Raw genomic sequence first — 18,088 nt, forward strand, 5'->3', positions numbered from 1 at the left:
TAACAGCCCTGTCCCCTCCCAGGATCCCTGAGCAGCCCTCTCCCATCCCAGGATCCCTGAGCAGCCCTGTCCCACCCCAGGGATCACTGAGCAGCCCTGTCCCATCCCAGGATCCCCGAGCAGCCCTGTCCCCTCCCAGCCCCGCTCCCAGCCCAGGCCTGCGCTCACCCTTGGCGGTGCTGGCGATGCTGGCGGTGCCCGCGGCCAGGCCGGGCGCCCCGCGGCAGGCGCGCTCCAAGCTGTTGTGCTGCTTGGCTAGCTGCTCGATGGTCTCCTCCAGGCGGATCCGCTGCTCCCGCTCATGCTGCAGCAGCCGCTGCCATTTCCGGCTGTGGCTCTCAGCTAAGTCCAGGAAATCGCGGCAGGCCTGCAGGGGAAGGGACAGCTCAGCCAGAGGTGGCACGGCACACGGGGACACGGCACACGGGGACAGCTCAGCCAGAGGTGGCACGGCACACGGGGACAGCTCAGCCACAGGAGGCACGGCACACGGGGACAGCTCAGCCACAGGAGGCACGGCACACGGGGACACCGCACACGGGGACAGCTCAGCCAGAGGTGGCACGGCACACGGGGACAGCTCAGCCAGAGGTGGCACAGCACACGGGGACAGCTCAGCCACAGGAGGCATGGCACACGGGGACAGCTCAGCCAGAGGTGGCATGGCATACGGGGACCCCGGGCCGGCTCCCCAACACCCCCTCCTGCTCCTCTCCCAGGAGTTTTACCAACTCCCAGGGCTGTGCTCGATCCCCTCGTGCACAGCTCAGCTCCGGCTGTCCAAAGCTGAACCACCCCCAAGGAGGTGGCTGCAACACGGACAGCTGGCCATGGCAGCCTGGCCCACAACCTGTCCCTGTCCCCACCCCTGAGCCCACTGTGCTCCTCAGGAGCTCTCAGAGCCCTCAGCAAAGCCCAGAGGTCTTGAGTGGCACATTCATGCCTGAATTCAGCGAATGAGAAGTTGGATGGGACAGTGGTCCCTGGGGTGACAGCCCAAGGACAGGCAGGAGAGGATCACAGAATCATGGAATGGTCTGGGCTGGAAGGGACCTAAAGATCATCCAGTTCCATGGGCAGGGACACCTTCCACTAGCACAGGTTGCTCCAAGCCCTGTCCAACCTGGCCTTGGACACATCCAGGGATCCAAGGGCAGCCACAGCTGCTCTGGGCTACTCAAATCAGGAGCCAACCCATCCCTGTGCTCCAGGGAGGCAGAGAGGAAGGATACCCAGCTCCTCCCCAGAGCCCAGGACACAGCACAGGGCCTGGCCCCTGCAACACATCCACCATGGCCAGAGCCCCCATTCCCCTCCCCAGTGAGCCCAGGGGACCCCCCAGCCATGGGGACGCTACAGACACACAGGGCACGGAGCAGGAACGCTCAGGGAGTGCTCCAAGTGAAGCCTTGCAGTACACACAGCATCCATCCTGTGCCACCAGGCAGGGGACAGCTGGGACACCACAATCCAGGCTGGCAGAATCCCCCCAGGACTGGCATCACCCAGCCCAGCTGCACTGCACTCCCAGCGGGAGCTTTCCGGGAGCAGGACATCCTCCCAGGGCTGGGACACGGGGACACTGCTGGCTGTCCCACACTGCCTCATCCCAGACAATGGCCTCACGGCACAGCCCGGCCCTCACAGCTCTATTTTTAGGTTATTTTCTATTTTGGATGAAATCCTGAGTTCCCGTGGCTGCTTCCTTTGCCATCAGTGCCACGTGCAGCTGAGCACGGAGGCAGGGCTGCTCCTCCCGCCCCAAATCCCTGCCAGATGGGACACACTGAACTTCTTCTTATGTTTCAAAGTAGGGAAACAGGATTTTTGTGGGAATTCTCCAGGAGCTGGCAGCGTGAAGGGAAATTAACTGTGCTTGTGCAACTCCTTGTCATACCAAGGAAGTCCAATGGATAAATGCTAGCTGAAAAACTCAAACCTATTCAAAGACATCCAGAGAGTTTTGGACGTCTGACAGACTACAACATTCCCAGGACTTGCTTATTTTGTGTTTGCAGCTATTTGGATTCCACAGATGATTCATCCAGCTCTTGGCTTGGTTACTCAGCATTTGGGCTGCAGATGGCACCTGAGAATCAAGGTAACTTCTGGTCAAGCAGAAGATTCAGGGCTTCAGCTTCCATGAGGTGCTCTGATTTTACCAGGATTTGTCCAAGGAAAACTCCAATTCATCAGTTCTTCATCAAACCTTTCCCTTGGATAGGAGCAGGATTTGAGACTTATCCAGGGAAAGAAGTTTTTCCTTTAAGGTTTTGCTGGAACATGGAGGGACCAGACCCTACACGTGTCCCCTCCTCCACCCCTTTGATGCTTTTCCCACTGAAGGCAGGGAGGGCTCAGGGTCCTGTCCCCCCAAATTCCTGGCTGTGCTTCCATCTCACATGTGTTCAAAACTGGGATCAGCTCTGGGAGCCTCCTGACAGGAGAGACCTGGAGGGGCTGGAGCGTGTCCAGGGAAGGGGACGGAGCTGGGAAGGGGCTGGAGCCCCAGGAGAGGCTGAGGGAGCTGGGAAGGGGCTCAGCCTGGAGCAAAGGAGGCTCAGGGGGGACCTTGTGGCTCTGCACAGCTCCTGACAGGAGGGGACAGCCGGGGGGATCAGGCTGTGCTCCAGGGAACAGGGACAGGAGGAGAGGGAACGGCCTCAGGCTGGGCCAGGGCAGGCTCAGGGGGGATTTTGGGAAAATTCCTCCATGGGAAGGGTGGTCAGGCACTGGCACAGCTGCCCAGGGCAGTGGTGGATCCCCACCCCTGGAGGGATTTAACAGCCATGTGGATGTGCCATTGGGGATGGGGGGCAGTGGTGGCCTTGGCAGTGCTGGGGAAAGGTTGATGCTCTCAGAGGGCCAGACCAGACCCCAAATTCTCTGGGCAATGTTTTCACCTCCTCCTCTGGAAACAACTCAGCTCCTCCCCACCCCAAAATCCTTCTGGGAGCCACCCATGGCCCAAAGCCCATGGGGACCCTGGCCTAGCCCTTCCCAGTGACACCATCCCGGGCCAGCCACCAGCTCTGTGTGCCCACAGATGCACTGGGCTAAGAGGATGAAACCAGGACAAGTAATGGGATATGGCCATGACCTTCCCATCCCAGCAAAGCTCATTATCTGCTCCAAAGGTCCAGCTCCACAGGCAGCAGGCACAGAAATGCCCAGTCTGGCACCGAGGGTGGGAACTGCCAACTGCTCCAGGCTCAGGGGCTGAGCGCTTTCAAACGAGATCACCTGTAATTATCCTACTACAATTAACCACAGGCTGGAACAGGGAATTAGGGGGAAAGGAGGTAATTATGGAGGAGCCACAGGGAGGCAGGGCTGGGAGGAGAACTTGCTCCAGTAGCTGATGGGAATCAACATCTGAGTGAAAAACAGCAGGTAACACCTCAGAATCTCCCATCCCAAAGCTTCAAGGAGGACTCCATGCTGCATCCCAAAGGGAAACCTGCACCACTTCATTCACAGCCATATTAAAAAACCCTCCAAGTGATGGAGAATGGCTGTCAGCACTGCAGAGCGTGGGGAGGTTTTGGGAAGACGAGCAGGATGGTCCTCACGAGGCCACAGATGCCACCACGGGCTGTGGAGCTTCCAGGGAGCAGGTCAGGACAATGCACGGTCCATGCTGCATCCCACAGTGGTGTCCATGTGGATTTAGGAGCTGGGACACATGCAGGGGTTATTCCCTGGTTGTGAAAGGCTCTAGGGGCCCCTCTCTGCAGCCTCTTCCTCTGTAATTCACACAATGGCTTGATCCAAACCCAGCTCAAAGGATCTGGATCAACCCAAACAAGGATCATGTTTGCTTCCTGGGAGAGAGGTGATGCCAGGGCTGGAGAGGGGAGAATATCCTGCAAGAGGGACCTGCCAAACTCAGCCTCCACTGCTGCCACCAGCAGCCAAGCAAATTAAACTGATTAATTTGGGTTTACACCCTCTACAGCCAGACAGTGCCAAGTTCCACAGGGATGCTCACTAAAGGTGGGAGCACCACCAAACAGGGATCAGGGGATATTTTTTCTGTCTCTTCAACTAAGCTCAGTCCTGAGCCAAAACTCATCCCTGTATGGAACAAGGGCTGCAGGGCACTGGGATGAGGAGCTCAGACAGGAACATGCCAGCTCATCACTCATTCCCAGCATTAATCCCCTGCCTTGGTGTTCCCAAGGTACAAACAATCCCAGCCACTGAGCAGGAGCAACACCTCACAATCCAGCTTATAAAATTCTCACGGAGAGGTGGCTAAATTTAGTTCCAGCTGAACTTGCTCAGGGCTGTAAGACTCAGCCACAAACCCACAGAGGCTGGCACAGAGACACAGGACAGCAGGAAGAGGCTCCTTGAGGAATGCACTCAAAGGAGGGCACAGAGCCCAGGCTGAAGGATGGAAGTGCAGGAAAAGTGATTCCCCAGTGAGCTGTGGGGCTGAGGAGCAGAGGCCATGAAGGTACAGCCTTGGGAGGCCCCACCCTTCTCAAAGCTCTCCCAGGATCCACATTCTCTCTCTTTTTAAGCAATTTAACTCTCATTACACCTAAATAAAGATAGTAGGCTTAGAGTCCAGATTGAGGAGCGTTGTGCTGTTGTTCCAGGTAGGAATGCCCTCCTTCCACCACTGAATTTCCTTGAGAGCTGATACCACTTACAGACCTCTCTGACAGAGGCACTCACTGTCCTCAGAGTTGCTCTGTAAAAGCAGAGAAGAGGAAAGGGCACAGGATGCTGTGCCCATCCCCACATGCTTCTCACCCCATCAGGAGACTGGGTTTATCCTTCACAGCATCCAAACTGCTGCCTCCCACTCGCAGAGGGGCAGCAGGTACAGGAGGTGACAGAACATGACCTGGATTTTGCCCCAGGGCCAGAGCTGGATCCAATCCTGAAGTTCTGAAGGCTGTTCTGCCTCAGCATCATCACAGCACAGATGGGGCTGGAGAGCAGCAGCCAGGCTGACAGGTCACCAGTGAGCAGAGATAAAAGCAAGCTCCATCCCTGTGCAGTCCCTGATCTCAGGGAACCCCAGTGTTACCTACAGCCACAGGGCAGGAGGGACAGAGGTGGCTTTTCCTCCTCTCCATGGCTGGAAAAAGTTGTGGCAGGTCCTAATCCAGCACTGGCCAACAAAACTGTAAATCCCAGCCGAGACAGGGAGGCACAGCCAAGGTGGCCAAAAGAAATGGAAAAATACCACCGAGGCTCCTGCAAATTCCTGGAGGAAGAGGCAAAGTGCCATCGAGATCCTGCCGGGAGCGGGAGGCAACGCTCGGTGCCATCAGCTCCGAGGTCCCTCCCTGCGCCCAGCAGCTGCCAGCCAAGGGCACATTTAGCACCTTTCACACATTTGCCACGGCAAATATCCCGATTTCACAGCTTGTTGCTGGCTAATGGGAACGTCGTTAACAGCCCCAGGATTATTCATGCAGTGGCAAACAATCACCCGAGGTCACCCATGTCCTGCCAAGGTGGTGGTGTCACACACCCTCGGGGATCTCTGCTTCCTCAGTGGAGCAAACAGTCCAAATCGGATGGAAGGAACAAAGAGATGAGGTTAATTAGCTTGAAAGGGTAAATGATCACAGCAAGGCCTGCCAGACTTCATAGAATCATGGAATGGTTTGGCTGGAAGGGACCTTAAAGCTCATTTTGTCTCTTCCCCTGCCATGGGCAGGGACACCTCCCACTGTCCCAGGTGCTCCAAGCCCTGTCCAACCTGGCCTTGGGCACTGCCAGGGATCCAGGGGCAGCCACAGCTGCTCTGGGCACCCTGTGCCAGGGCCCTAGCACCCTGCCAGGGAACTACTTCTCGGGTCACCACAGGGTGACAGCCTCTGGGGCAGCCCCAGCACAGCTGAGCATTCCCAGTCCCCAGCACAGCGCTGCTGGATGGTGAGGGAACAGGCTCACACCTGCAATCCCACCTGTCCCAGCATCCCAGAGCATCAGCCACACAAATCCAACCTTTGGGCAGGAAAAATCCAGCAGGGAAGTGCCTGCTGTTGTGGGACCAACACCTCCTGCTCCTCAAGCATGGGACAAGGAGCACTTCACGGCCCAGGAGTGACAGGAGAGGAGGCAAGTGCCAGATGCGTTCAATCATCTCCTGTTCTTGGGGGAATTACAGAGCAGGAGCCGTCACTCCACTCAGCGGGGACAGAGCTCTGTGTTAGTTCGAGTGCCTGGGAGATAAGTGCTCCCTTCCTTCCTGGAGTCATCAAAACCCTGGGACACAGCTGGCTGTGCTGCTGCTGCACAAGAGCCCCCGAGGGAAGGGCCATTGTTTGGCTCTGCACACAGCACACACCAGAGAATCACAGCATCACAGCTTGGCTGGGAAGGAACCTTGGAGCTCATCTCCCTCCACCCCCTCCATGGGCAGGGGGCCCTCCCACCAGGCTTCTCCTCTGAGCCCTGTCCAACCTTGAACACTTCCAGGGATGGGGCTGAAGCCATTTGGGTTCAGAGCGGTGAGACACAGAGTCACAGAATCACAATCTGCCGCTGCACCCAGAGAGGGTTAATTTGTCCTTCCTCCCCCAAAAAACACTCTGAGAGCAAGCAAAGGGGAAATAAAAGCACAGAACCAACCTGAATCCCAAATCATCCCACAGAGTCAGATGGCAGCGAGACATGGCCTGGAGTGTGGGCATCTGCTCGACAGCCATGGCACCCCCAGCCCTGCTGGGGCCCAAGGGCAGGGGCTGCTCAGCACCACAGCCACCCAGCCTGCTTAAATAACAGCAAATCTTCCCAAATCCTTGCAGTGACCCTCAGCCAGCGTCTGGCTGTCTGAAGCAGGATGTGGAAACACCAGGAAACTGCTCCTGCCTGGGGCTGGGCTGGTGGGGAGAGCTGGGCTGAGCCTCAGCAATTTGTGACACCCTGAGAAACCAAGGTGACATTGCATAAAAGCCTGTGAGTTCAACATGGAAAATTATCCCTCTGCATCCAGGGGAAATAGGTGCTACAAAAAAGCACAGACATGGGAAGGATCCTTAGTGACCCAACAGGAAGTGGGAAGACACTGGAGGAGGCTCCAGCCCACCCCTTGATGCCACTGTCAGCAGCTCAGCCAGACCCCCAGTGATTGAACAAGGTGCTCCCAAAATCCCCAACGGTCCCATTCCATGTGGCACCCTGTACCCCAGCAGTGCCTGCTTCTCTCTGGGGTTCATGGATTCCCTGGGAGTCAGAGATGTCCATGATGGAGACGTCCAAGACAGAGAAGTCCAAGACTGAGAAGTCTGGGATAGGTATGTCCAAGCTGGAGACATCCCCATTGTGGTGGGGTCAGATCTTGTCTCCTGGTTGTGAATCTGGAAATTTTCCCACCTTACCATGTTATTTTGGGCCACCAAGGACACACACTGAGTGTTCCAATAGATGCACCCTGCCCAGGGGTTCCCCAGAGCTAAGCTCATCCCAAAGCCCCTCCCGAAGCACCGGGGCTGGCCCAGCATCCAGACCCCGCCTGCAGCGGTGCTGTGGAATCCACCCCATGCAATAAAGAGGGGATTAGTGGGAAACAGTGGCAAATCCACCGGCTGGCTGTGCTAAGAGCCTCTAATCCCAACCCCACGGAGCCTCCGTGGAGGAGGAATCAGGGACCGATCCCGAGTCAGCGGCACCGGGCAGGAGAGGAGGGCGCGGTCAGTGTGGCTCTGGCAAGGGGAAGGAGCCCACGCTGCCCTCAGGTTACCCTCCAAGGCAGTGCCAGCCTGGAGCTGTGCCACAGCAAGGATCTGAGTCTGGTTTCTGGTGGGAAAACAACGAAGGAATATTAGCTGGATACACCAGAGTGCCAACCCTTCCACCCCAAAGCTCACTGAGCAGCACCCAGCAGCCTCTACTGACCATGCCAGAGGGTGCCAAGGGCACGCTGGGACCAGTACAGAAGATATTCTGGGAGCTGAGACTGTGCTGGGACCTCCTGCTGCAGGGTGGCCACCCCAGACCTGTATCCCTGCAGAGCTTCCCTGCTCTCCTCCAGCCATGAAAAGCCTCAGGCTTGTCCTGGTGCTCTCACCTGCCTGCACAGCAGCAGGGCCTCTCCACCGCCACTTGTGCCAAAAATGCCCTCCCTGGGAAGCTCCCAGCACTGGCTCTTTCCCTGCAGGGAGGTACCTCCAGGTGGTTGCTGCCATTCTTCATTCTCCTTCCCTTGCCCAAGCCCCCAGACCCCCCCCCAGCAGTGGGGACCCTCTAACAGGAGGAGAGGAGCCAATCCCCCCTTCCAGGTGCCTGGAGCCCCGATCCCAGCGCTGCCGTGCCCAGAGAGCTCTGTCCTGCCGATGGCTCCCAGGATGACAGATTTCCTGAGGCTCTGGCTGGCTGCTTTGCTCATGCCCTGATGGAGCAGATCCCAGGCTGGAGGAGCATCTGTCCAAGCGCTCGGCAGCAGGAGCAGCTGGCACTGCCCGCGGGCTGCTCCGACCCTGGGATCTGCAGGAAGCTGCCTCGGATTGTCCCTCGCGTTCAGCCTCGTGCAAACCTCCCCACAGTATGAGAGGGGCTACAGGAGCAGCAGCAGCCCCCCACAACCCCCTCATCTCCCAGTGCTGCATCTTCTTCCTGGGTAAATCCACGGGAGAGCAGAGGGGCCATTCCAGTGCCTTTTCCTTCGACACATGCTGGAGGAAGGAGCTGGAGTGAAGCATCTCGGGGCAGCAGCCCGGGAAAGAGGCAAACACAACCCTTGTGACCCCAAAGGGACTCACCCAGCAATGCTTTGATATTTGCCCTCCCCAGGGTCCCATCCTGCCCCAGGCTCCAGGCAGGAATGAAGATCCCAGGAGGATCCCTGGGCACAGGTTAATGGCAGAGGTGATGCCTGGCTGGGCTGGCTCCTGGCTCAGCAGAACTGCTGCTCAAGCCCAGGCACTGCTGACACTGCAGGGCCGTGCTGGGCCCACCAACACAGCCCTGCTGACCCAGCAGCACGGCACCAACACTCCCAGCTCCCCTCAGTGGAAAAGTCATCCCTCTCAGCCAAAAACATCCAGGAGGGAAGAGCTGCAAGAGGCACCCTCAGGCGCTGGGGACACATTCATCCTCCCTCTTCTTGCACAAGGTTCTAAGGGGAGCCCCAGGACAGACTGAAACCTCCTGGGGGTGAGATGGACAGAATGAAGAGGAGGAAGAGAGAGAAGAGGGGGAAGAAAGGTGAAAAGCCCTGCAGCAGGGTGAGCAGGAGCACCACTGAAAGCCCCGGGCAGCACGGAGGCCCCACAGCCACACACGAGGGCTGAGTACCCACATGCCTGATAAAATCCAGTTGGAACACTCAGGGAATGATGATGAGGAGGGAGTGGGAGGAAGGCACTGCCTGTCTGAACAGATCTGATCAGAGATACCCTCACACCTCTACATTTAAAAACATCACAGGATGCTCTGGGAAAGGCACAGGAGCTCCAAGAGCAGGAGCCAGGCTCCACATCTCCCCATTTCCACACCTCCCCATCCTGCCATCTCCCTATTTCCACTCTCCCAGCCCCACTCAGGCAGGGACACACCCCAGGGTGCCACTGTCACCCTCCCCCCCTGTAAAAGCAAAGCACCCACCCGTTATTTCCTGATCAGCACCGTGCCTCCACAGCAGGAACACGCAGGGCACCCGGAGCCCTCGCTGCAGCCCTCTCATCCGAGGGGGATTAGGGCTGGGTTAGGGATTTAATCCACTGCCGGGGCTTTTCTGGGTCGGTGACATGGTTTGCGAGGCGCTGATTAGCGCAGCACGGATAATTAACACAGCCGGTGCCACATGCCAGCAGAGCTCCTGCGCCATGCCCCTCGCCACGGGCACGGGACAAACCCTGGCCCCTGTGGGGTCACAGAGGGAATCCCTGCCCTGAAGAAGCAAATCCAGGGGTTAAAGATGGAGTTTTCTCACTGCAGTGCTGGAATTAACCCCTGAATGCACAGGGAGAGCTCCTCCAGCCCACTGGCTGTACTGGGATGAACTGGGAACAGCCCAGCAGCCTGCTGGTCCCTCCCTGCTGCCCAGATGGAGGATGTCAGGTCCATCATCCTTCCTGTGCCATGATGGGTTTGGGGACGCCAAGGGACAGACCAAATGTCCATCCACACCAGGAAGCAGTTCCAGCACAGGGACATGCCCAAGGTAGGGACCGACAGCATCACCCCGGCCCCACGGTCACTCCAAGGAGGTGATCCCAGGGACTCTCAGCCCCCCAGCTTTGAGCACAGACACAGACACATTCACAGGGTGTATCCATCATCTACCACTGGATAAAGCCACAAGTCACTCACTGGGCTGGAGGCTGTGCTGGGCAACCTGAGGCTGCTCAGAGCAGGTGCTCAGCATGGTCTGAGTTAATATGGAAACAGAGTATGGATCAATCACAGCAGCACTCTCATGGGGCAGAGGGGGCTCAGTGCTCCACAGGGAAGCTGGAGGCAGAGGAGGAACTCTTGGGAAGCACACCTTGTGCCCAAGCAGCTCATCCCACCACAGGCATCCAAAGGGCTCCAAATAAACCAACACCACCAGGAAGATGCCCCTCAGAGTCTCCAGGAGCCCAGTGTGGCTGCAGGGAGAGGCCAGAGGTTCCTTGAGCAACTGGCATGAGACAAAGCTCCCCCCCCAAAAGTGCTGCTGGGCCAAACCACAGCCCTGGAGGGATTCACAGGGAGAAATCCTGCTGGGACTGGAGGATGCAGCCTCTGGAATGCTGCTGGGTGTCCTGGAGGGACTTAAACTGACAGCCTGGGGGCCCTTTCCTGGAGGACAGGCAGCACTTGCTGTCCTTCACCTCACTCTGGCTCCAACTCCATGTTTTAACTCTTGGAAGCCCTCCTGGCAGGCCTGAAGGATGGAGGGTGCTCTGTGCTGATGTCTCAGGTGCTGCTGGTCCAGGCAGGTTCATTCCCATGGGAATGGAAAAGCTGGATGGGAAATCAGCCTGCCTCAAAGAGGGTGCTGGCATCCCTGCAGGACAGGCTGGGCTGGCCAGCAGTGCCTCTCAAGGGCAGGTGAGTCCTTTGTCCTGGGACTGCCTGCTCCAGGTGGTCCCTCCTCACCAAATCCTGACAGAGCAGCATCTCCCAGCCAGCACCGCACCCCTCCTCCTCTCACCCTTCCTTGTCTGGGCTGCACTGGCCTGGCAGAGCCATCCTCCACCCCTGCTCCTCCAAAACCTCAAGGAAAAACACAAACTAATCCAGGAATGACACAGGCAAGCCCAAGTGCTGCTGCCCCCCACACTCCTGTTCCTCGAGGAAGCACAAAGCTCTGCCGTAGCATCCCCATTCCCATTAAAAACCTATTTCCATCACCACCCACAGCCTGTGAGCTCTTCCCAACGCCCAAACTGGCTTCCTCAGTGCATCCACACATCCCTCCTGCCTGCTGTCTCCTGCTCAACGATGAGATGGAGTTTTCCCCACTCCTGGATGAGTCTACACAACACAGCTCACTGCTCCGGATCCTCTGGGCCTCTCATCCCGGTAATTTGTTGCTTCTTATTTTCACACACCTCCCACTCCTCCCCCGTGGCAGATTGTGCAGATTGTGCCTTGGCTCTCTGTGTCTGGTGCCCAGCCCTGCTGACACCGGGCTCCTGCATCCCAGCGAGCCTGGACTCTGCCTGGTGAGATTCCAACAGGGAGCAGAGCCAACAGGAGGCTCACAGAGCTCTGGGCTTCAGTTTAAGCCCTGCAACAGCCAGTCTGAAATCCAGCACGTCTGAAATCCTCACCTGTACCACAACAGCCCAGCACATCCCACTCTGCCCAAACCTTTCCCCATCACTGCCAGCTGCACCTGCCCAGGTGATGCTCCCAGCCTCTGGAGAGGAGCACCCGGTGCTGGCTGTGGCAGCACCCAGAGCACAGAGGGAAGGTCACCTTCTCAGCAGAGCTCTTGCATTTCCATCTCTATTTATTTATTTCCTGTGCTTGCTGCGCTCCCCGCGGCTCCGGGGCCATTTACATAATCGGATCAGAGGCAGCTGCACAGGAACTGCACGCGCCGGCCCCGAGCTCCCAGCCCTTCTTCCCAGGAGCACCTTTCCCCTCCCTGGAGAACCCATTCCTTCACTGGAGCATCCATTCCTTCACTGGAGCACCCCTTCCTTCCCTGGAGCATCCACCTCTTCTTCCCAGGAGCACCTTTCCGCTCCCTGGAGCACCTTTCCCCTCCCTGGAGCACCCCTTCCTTCCCTGGAGCACCCATTCCTTCCCTGGAGCACCCCTTCCTTCCCTGCAGCATCCACCCCTTCTTCCCAGGAGCACCTTTTCCCTCCCTGAAGCACCCATTCCTTCCCTGGAGCACCCCTTCCTTCCCTGGAGCATCCACCTCTTCTTCCCAGGAGCACCTTTCCCCTCTCCCTGGAGCACCTTTCCCCTCCCTGGAGCACCCATTCCTTCCCTGGAGCACCCATTCCTTCCCTGGAGCACCCATTCCTTCCCTGGAGCACCCCTTCCTTCCCTGCAGCATCCACCTCTTCTTCCCAGGAGCACCTTTTCCCTCCCTGAAGCACCCATTCCTTCACTGGAGCACCCATTCCTTCCCTGGAGCATCCATCCCTTCCCTGCAGCATCCACCCCTTCTTCCCAGGAGCACCTTTTCCCTCCCTGAAGCACCCATTCCTTCACTGGAGCACCCATTCCTTCACAGGATCATCCAGCCCTTCCCCAGATTGCCCAGCCCTTCTTCCCTGAAGCACCCTTTTTTTTTCCTGGAGCACCCCTTCCTTCCCTGGAGCAATCATTCTTTCCCTGGAGCATCCATCCCTTCCCCAGAGCACCTGTCCCTCCTCCCCAGGAGCACCCACCCCTTCTGCTCACAGCCACAGCACCAAAGCTCACAGATCAATTCCCACTTCCACAGAGCAGATACAGGAGGTTTGGTGCTGCTGCTCTGGACACAGATCATCCACATGCCAGCACCAGCCCAGTGCTGTGGCTGGGATCTCTCCAGGAAAAGCCTGGCAGGCAAGGACACTTTAACTTCTCCTGCAGGGAGCTCCTGGCCTGGCAAAAGCATCCTGTGCTTCCATGGGAAATGTGCTTGGGGATGGAGGTGGCACGAGCACGGTGTATTTTTACCAGGAAGCTCCCCGTGCTTCCCTGGAGCAATGTTTCATGTTCTACACAGACGATTTTGGGACTTTTGCACTGCACAGAGCTCTCCCCATCTCCCCATGAGAGGCTCCTGGCAGCTCCAGAAGGGCCTCAGCCCATCTAAAAGGAGAAATCAAGGCACAGAAAGGGATCCATGCTGGAAAGGTGACACTGTGGCTGAGAGGCACCAGTCCCTGTGACAGGTGGTCAGGCTGGTCCTCTCCCTCCTGGTCCCCCTTCACTGCTTGTCCCTCTCCTGCCTTTCCAACCTCCAAGTGTCCCCCTGCCCACAGCTCTGTCACCTCCTGCCAAAACAACCGGCTCAGCAGGGCTCTGGAGAGCCACAACCTCCTCCGGGAGCTGCCCCGCTGCTCCCACCCTGCTCCTTCCAGTCCTGCCCCTCCAGGGCACAGCCTGTCCCCCAGGCATCTCCTCAGGATGCCCATCCAAAGCTGAAGTACCAAAGGATGCTGTGAGAATGTGCCCTGCCACCCCCCAAGCCCCTCTTACCTGCTTGGGATTTTGGACAAGCCACGCTCCTGCTGTTTTATCCCAGCACAATGGTTTTTGTGGGATTTCCCACCCTCCAGACAGCCTTGCTCAAGCTTTTATCACGTTGCAAACACCACAACCTCCTCCTCCTCCTCCTCTCCCTCCTCCTCCTCTCTGGGCTGGACACAGCAAATACTGCTCTGCTCATCCCTTCCCAAAGGCTGCTGGAGAATCCTCTCTCTGGCAATTCCCTGCCCACATCCCATTGCTGTTCTGCCTCCTGACAGCAAACCTGGGCAGCACCAAGGGTCTGCTGGCACCTCCCACCACGCTGCCAAGCCCATTCCCAAAACCTGGACAAACTCTCCGTGGGGCAGAGCGCTGCACAAGCATTCCCAAACTGCTCAGAAACACAAAAGAGAGACTCAGGAAGCCCTTCCCTTGTGGCTACAGAATCCTGGCAGTGGGAATGGGGAGGATGCTGCGACCATGGGGCTCTGAGTACCCTCCAGCTCCTGCTGGGAATTACTGCTATTTTTTAAAGCCCACATCAAACACCACCCAACCTCCTTCTGCTCAAGGCTGGGACAGCACAGTGACAGCACTGCTCCATTCACAATTCCCTGAGCTCTGCCTTCATCCATTATGCCAGCCCGGTGAAGCCTTGGGATTGTTTTTTTTTAAATTTTCTTTAAATATTTTATTCAGTTTTGCTCTCTCTCACAGCTCCCTGGGGTAAACCAGGCTCCCCAGGAAGGGCTGTCTCACTGCCATGGAGGCAGAGCCACACTCCAAACACGAGCTGTCTCCAAAAAGCACCGAGAGCACCGTGAGGCTGCACAAGGCAGGAGCGGGGGCGGTGCCGGCGCTTCCTGACCTCTGACAACCCAGCTGGGAGAGAAGAGCCAGCACAAGACCCTGAGGGGGTTAAATCCTACAGCCATGTGGAACTCCAGCAGGTTTACAGAAGCAATGAGGATGTGAGGGATGTGGGGCTCAAGCTGCAGCGGGCAGTGGGCTCTAAAGTGCAGGATTCCCACCCACGGAGCAGGAGAAAGCCCCTCAGCACTGCCAGCATCCCCACCTCCCAGCTTTACAGAAATGCCCTGTTCCATGGAGCAGGCTGGAAGGATGCAGCATACCTGTGTCTCAGTGGGCTCCAGACCCGTGCCCTCTTCCCAGCCGCATCTTCCCAACTTCCCATGCCCTGCCCGCGGCGCCGAGCCCCGGCTGCGCGGAGCCCCGCGGTAACACGAGGGAGCAAACAGGGAGGGCAGGAGGATGGAGGAGGAAGAGGAGGAAGAGGAGGAGGGGCAGAGAAGCAGCACTCACGTTGATCATAGCATTGGAGGTGATGCGGAAGAGCGTGGCGCGCTCGTTCACCGCCTTGATCTTCTCTCCGCTGTCGGCCGGCAGGCGCAGGTTCTCCAGCTCGCTGAGCGAGCGCTGCAGGGCCGCGCCGTGCTTGGCGATCAGCTCGTTGCAGGTGCTCAGGTCCTCCAGCTTACTCGACAGGGTCTTCAGGGGGCCGTGCAGCTCGCTCTTGTCTGACTGCGAGGCGGGCTCCTCGTCACCCGAGTCATCTGCACAGGGAGGGATGGAGAGAACAGCGTTTCCATGGTTACCCCCGGCCGCTGAGCCCGGCAGCGCCGCGGGCAGGGAGCAGGGAGCAGGGAGCAGGGACAAGGGACCTCGAGCATCCTGCCAGTGCCGGCTGGGGGTCGTGGCCACCACACCCTCTGGAGCACAGCGTGGTGGGAGTGGCAGCCAGAGCCCTGAGCAGCGGCTGTCACCGAGATCTGGTTCAGGGCTGGGTGCTGGAGGTGCCACACACCAAACCTGCCCTTCCCAGTCTCACTGGGGTCGATCCACCCTGCACTGGGGGTTCTGCCAGCTCTGCTTGGGGCAGGGTGAACTGTGTCACCTGAGGGAAAGGTCACAGAGACACCAAGGAAAGTGACACTATCCAAAACTACCGCCGTGTCTTCAGAGGGCAGAAAACTCCACAATCAGCATTTCAGCTACAGCAAAAATTCCTGCAACTCCAGAACACTGAAAAGCAGGAAACTAACCCAAATCCACTCCGTGGGGGTAACACAGCATTTCTGTCACCCACTGCTCCCTCAGGAAGGAGGTGATCGGCCCCAAGAGGCAACAGCACCCAAAGCAAACACAAAGAGAGAGAAGCAGGTCCTGGGCAGGGGCTGTGCCCCATCCTTATGCTCCAAAGTTTGGCTGAGGGTTTTCCAGGTGCTCCCAAAACCCACTGAGACAGCAGAGCAGGGAGCTGCTCCTATATCTCCCCTCCCTCAATCTTCTGTTTCTGGATTTCAGAGAGATGGGAACCAGCAAAACTTGGCTGCAGCTGCTCTGCCAGGTCTGGGGATGCTGGGGGAGTGAGAACATTCTCCAAACAATCCAGGGGATTTGAGGAGTGAGAACATTCTCCAAACAATCCAGGCACAGAGCTCAGGGAAGGCTCTGGTGTAACAGGGGAGCAGCACATTCCCTCCCAGCGCTGTGAGGAAAGAAGGAAACCCGTGATTCCCTGGCAGGTGGGTGTTTGGCTGCTATTCCTGGCTCATTGATAGGAGCTCTGCAAATGCTGTGGGGACTGGGAGAGGTGCTCAGGCACTGCTCAGACTGAATGCACAGCAAGGAAAGCAAAGGAAGAGCAAGCACCCTTTGATGACTGTGATCCAAAGGCGAGGATCTGGATAAATGGGACAGGAACATCAGCCTGGAGCAGAGCACAGCACAGGGCTGGTGGTGAACCCCCCCAGAGTGGATGTGATGGGACAAGAGGCACAGCTCAGGGACAGCGCTGACCCTCCTCAGCAGGACCAACCTCACTGCCCAAGGACAAAGAGAGAAAATCCAAGGGAAACTGGGCATGGAGCAAAGCCCATGAAGCACCAGGACAGCATCTCCCAGTGTCACCACCTGGTCCCTCTGCTCACAAACACGAGCAGCAGCTGCTGGAGCCAGGAGAGGAATGGCCACCAAGGACAATCAGACACCCAGGGGAAAGCAGCTGAGAGCTTCCCAAGGAAGGTGAGCTGCCAGCTGAGGGGCTGGCAGCTCCCACAGACAGGCTGGACAGGGGACAGGACCAGAGGTTTGAATACACCCAGAATCAGGGAAGTCTCCAGAACAGCTGGTAGGGGAAGGGCAACAGGGACAGGCAGGATTCCAAGGACTCCATCCCAGGAGGGTGCACAGAGGCACCACAGCAATGGCTCAGGCTCACACCACAGGCCAACTCCAAAAGATCTGGCAAGAAAACCAAAGCCACTTTTCTATCAGTAGAGAAAATAACCAAAACCTCCTCAAAGTCCATCTTCTGATACAAAAGTTTCAAGTATTCCCATGGTGCCCTCCAGGCTGGGGCACACAAAGGGTCCCCAGCAGGGTGGGCACATTCCCTGGGCTTGGATATTGTCACTGCACCTGTCCTGAGCCAGTGCTTCCAAGGACAGAGAATTCCAGACCCCAGACACTCACTGGGAGAGGGACACCAGGCTGCTCCTGCTGCTCTGAGCTGTGCCCCTGGGGCTTTCCAGGGCACTCTCTGGCCTCCTGCACCACCTCTCTCTCTCCAGGTGAGAAACTTTGCCCTTCCCACAGCATCCCAGCAGCCTGTGCAGGCTGTTCCAGCTGCCTGCACTCCAGAAGGCAGAACCTCTTCTCCACAGCTCTGGGATCTGATCCCTAACAAGGCTGGACTTTACCAGCCAATTTAAAAAGTTGTCCCATGTTTTATAAAGCTCCCAGGAGCAGAAGCCAACCCTGCTGGCTCAGCTGTCACTGCCAACAGGAGGCTGAACATGGCAAAACCCATCTCTGAGGGACTCCAGGGGACAATCCAAATTTCCCCATTTTCTTTTTAGAAAAAAAATCACAAATAATTCACAAAGACAATTTTATCTGCTTACAAGTGCCGCAAAACTTGTGTCAAGCAAGAGAAAATACCTCTCTGCCTATCTCCAGGCAGCATTCAACCCCCAAATCCCTCCCTTTAATTTTCCCCCCATCCTGCCTTACACAAAATGCTGCCCCAAAGCCCTGGCCACTCAGTGCTCTGGGATTTCCAGAGCAAAGCCAGCACCACCTTGCCCACAATGCCAGATCACAGCCTGAGATTTTTCACAGAATGCCCTGAGTTGGGAAGGACCCACAAGGATCACCCAGACCCCCCAACAACCCCACCCTGTCCCTTGGAGCAGTGTCCAAAGGCTCCTGGAGCTCTGGCAGCCTCGGGGCCGTGCCCATCTCTGGGCAGCCTGGGCAGTGCCAGCACAGGCATGGCAGAGCAGGGAGAGGGATGGGCTCTGCACTTTGCCAGGACATTATTTCCTGCCCATTGACCCAGGCTGTGGGAACAGCCCTGCCCGAGTGCTCAGCTGGAGGCAGGAACACAGCGTGGCCCAATTTTTCATTGCTGTGCAGAATTATATAAATGCCTCAAAGCCCAGGAAAAGAGGGAAGGAACCTGGGTCAG

The 18,088-nt window shown here is 57.5% G+C and overlaps 1 protein-coding gene across 5 annotated transcripts in view; it reads right to left on the reverse strand.

Annotated features, from left to right (window-relative positions):
• Positions 1–18,088, reverse strand: part of OSBP2 (oxysterol binding protein 2) — a 96,006-nt gene that overhangs the window by 15,005 nt on the left and 62,913 nt on the right. For all 5 annotated transcript variants that reach the window (XM_084217457.1, XM_084217456.1, XM_084217455.1 and 2 more), the window contains 2 exons: positions 14,920–15,170; positions 169–367 (listed from right to left, as the gene is read on the reverse strand). In XM_084217457.1, the coding sequence (XP_084073583.1) occupies positions 169–367; positions 14,920–15,170 (450 nt within the window). The remainder of the gene's footprint in view (positions 1–168; positions 368–14,919; positions 15,171–18,088) is intronic.

This window comes from Fringilla coelebs (assembly GCF_963513975.1).
Source record: "Fringilla coelebs genome assembly, chromosome: 17".
Lineage (NCBI taxonomy): Eukaryota > Metazoa > Chordata > Aves > Passeriformes > Fringillidae > Fringilla > Fringilla coelebs.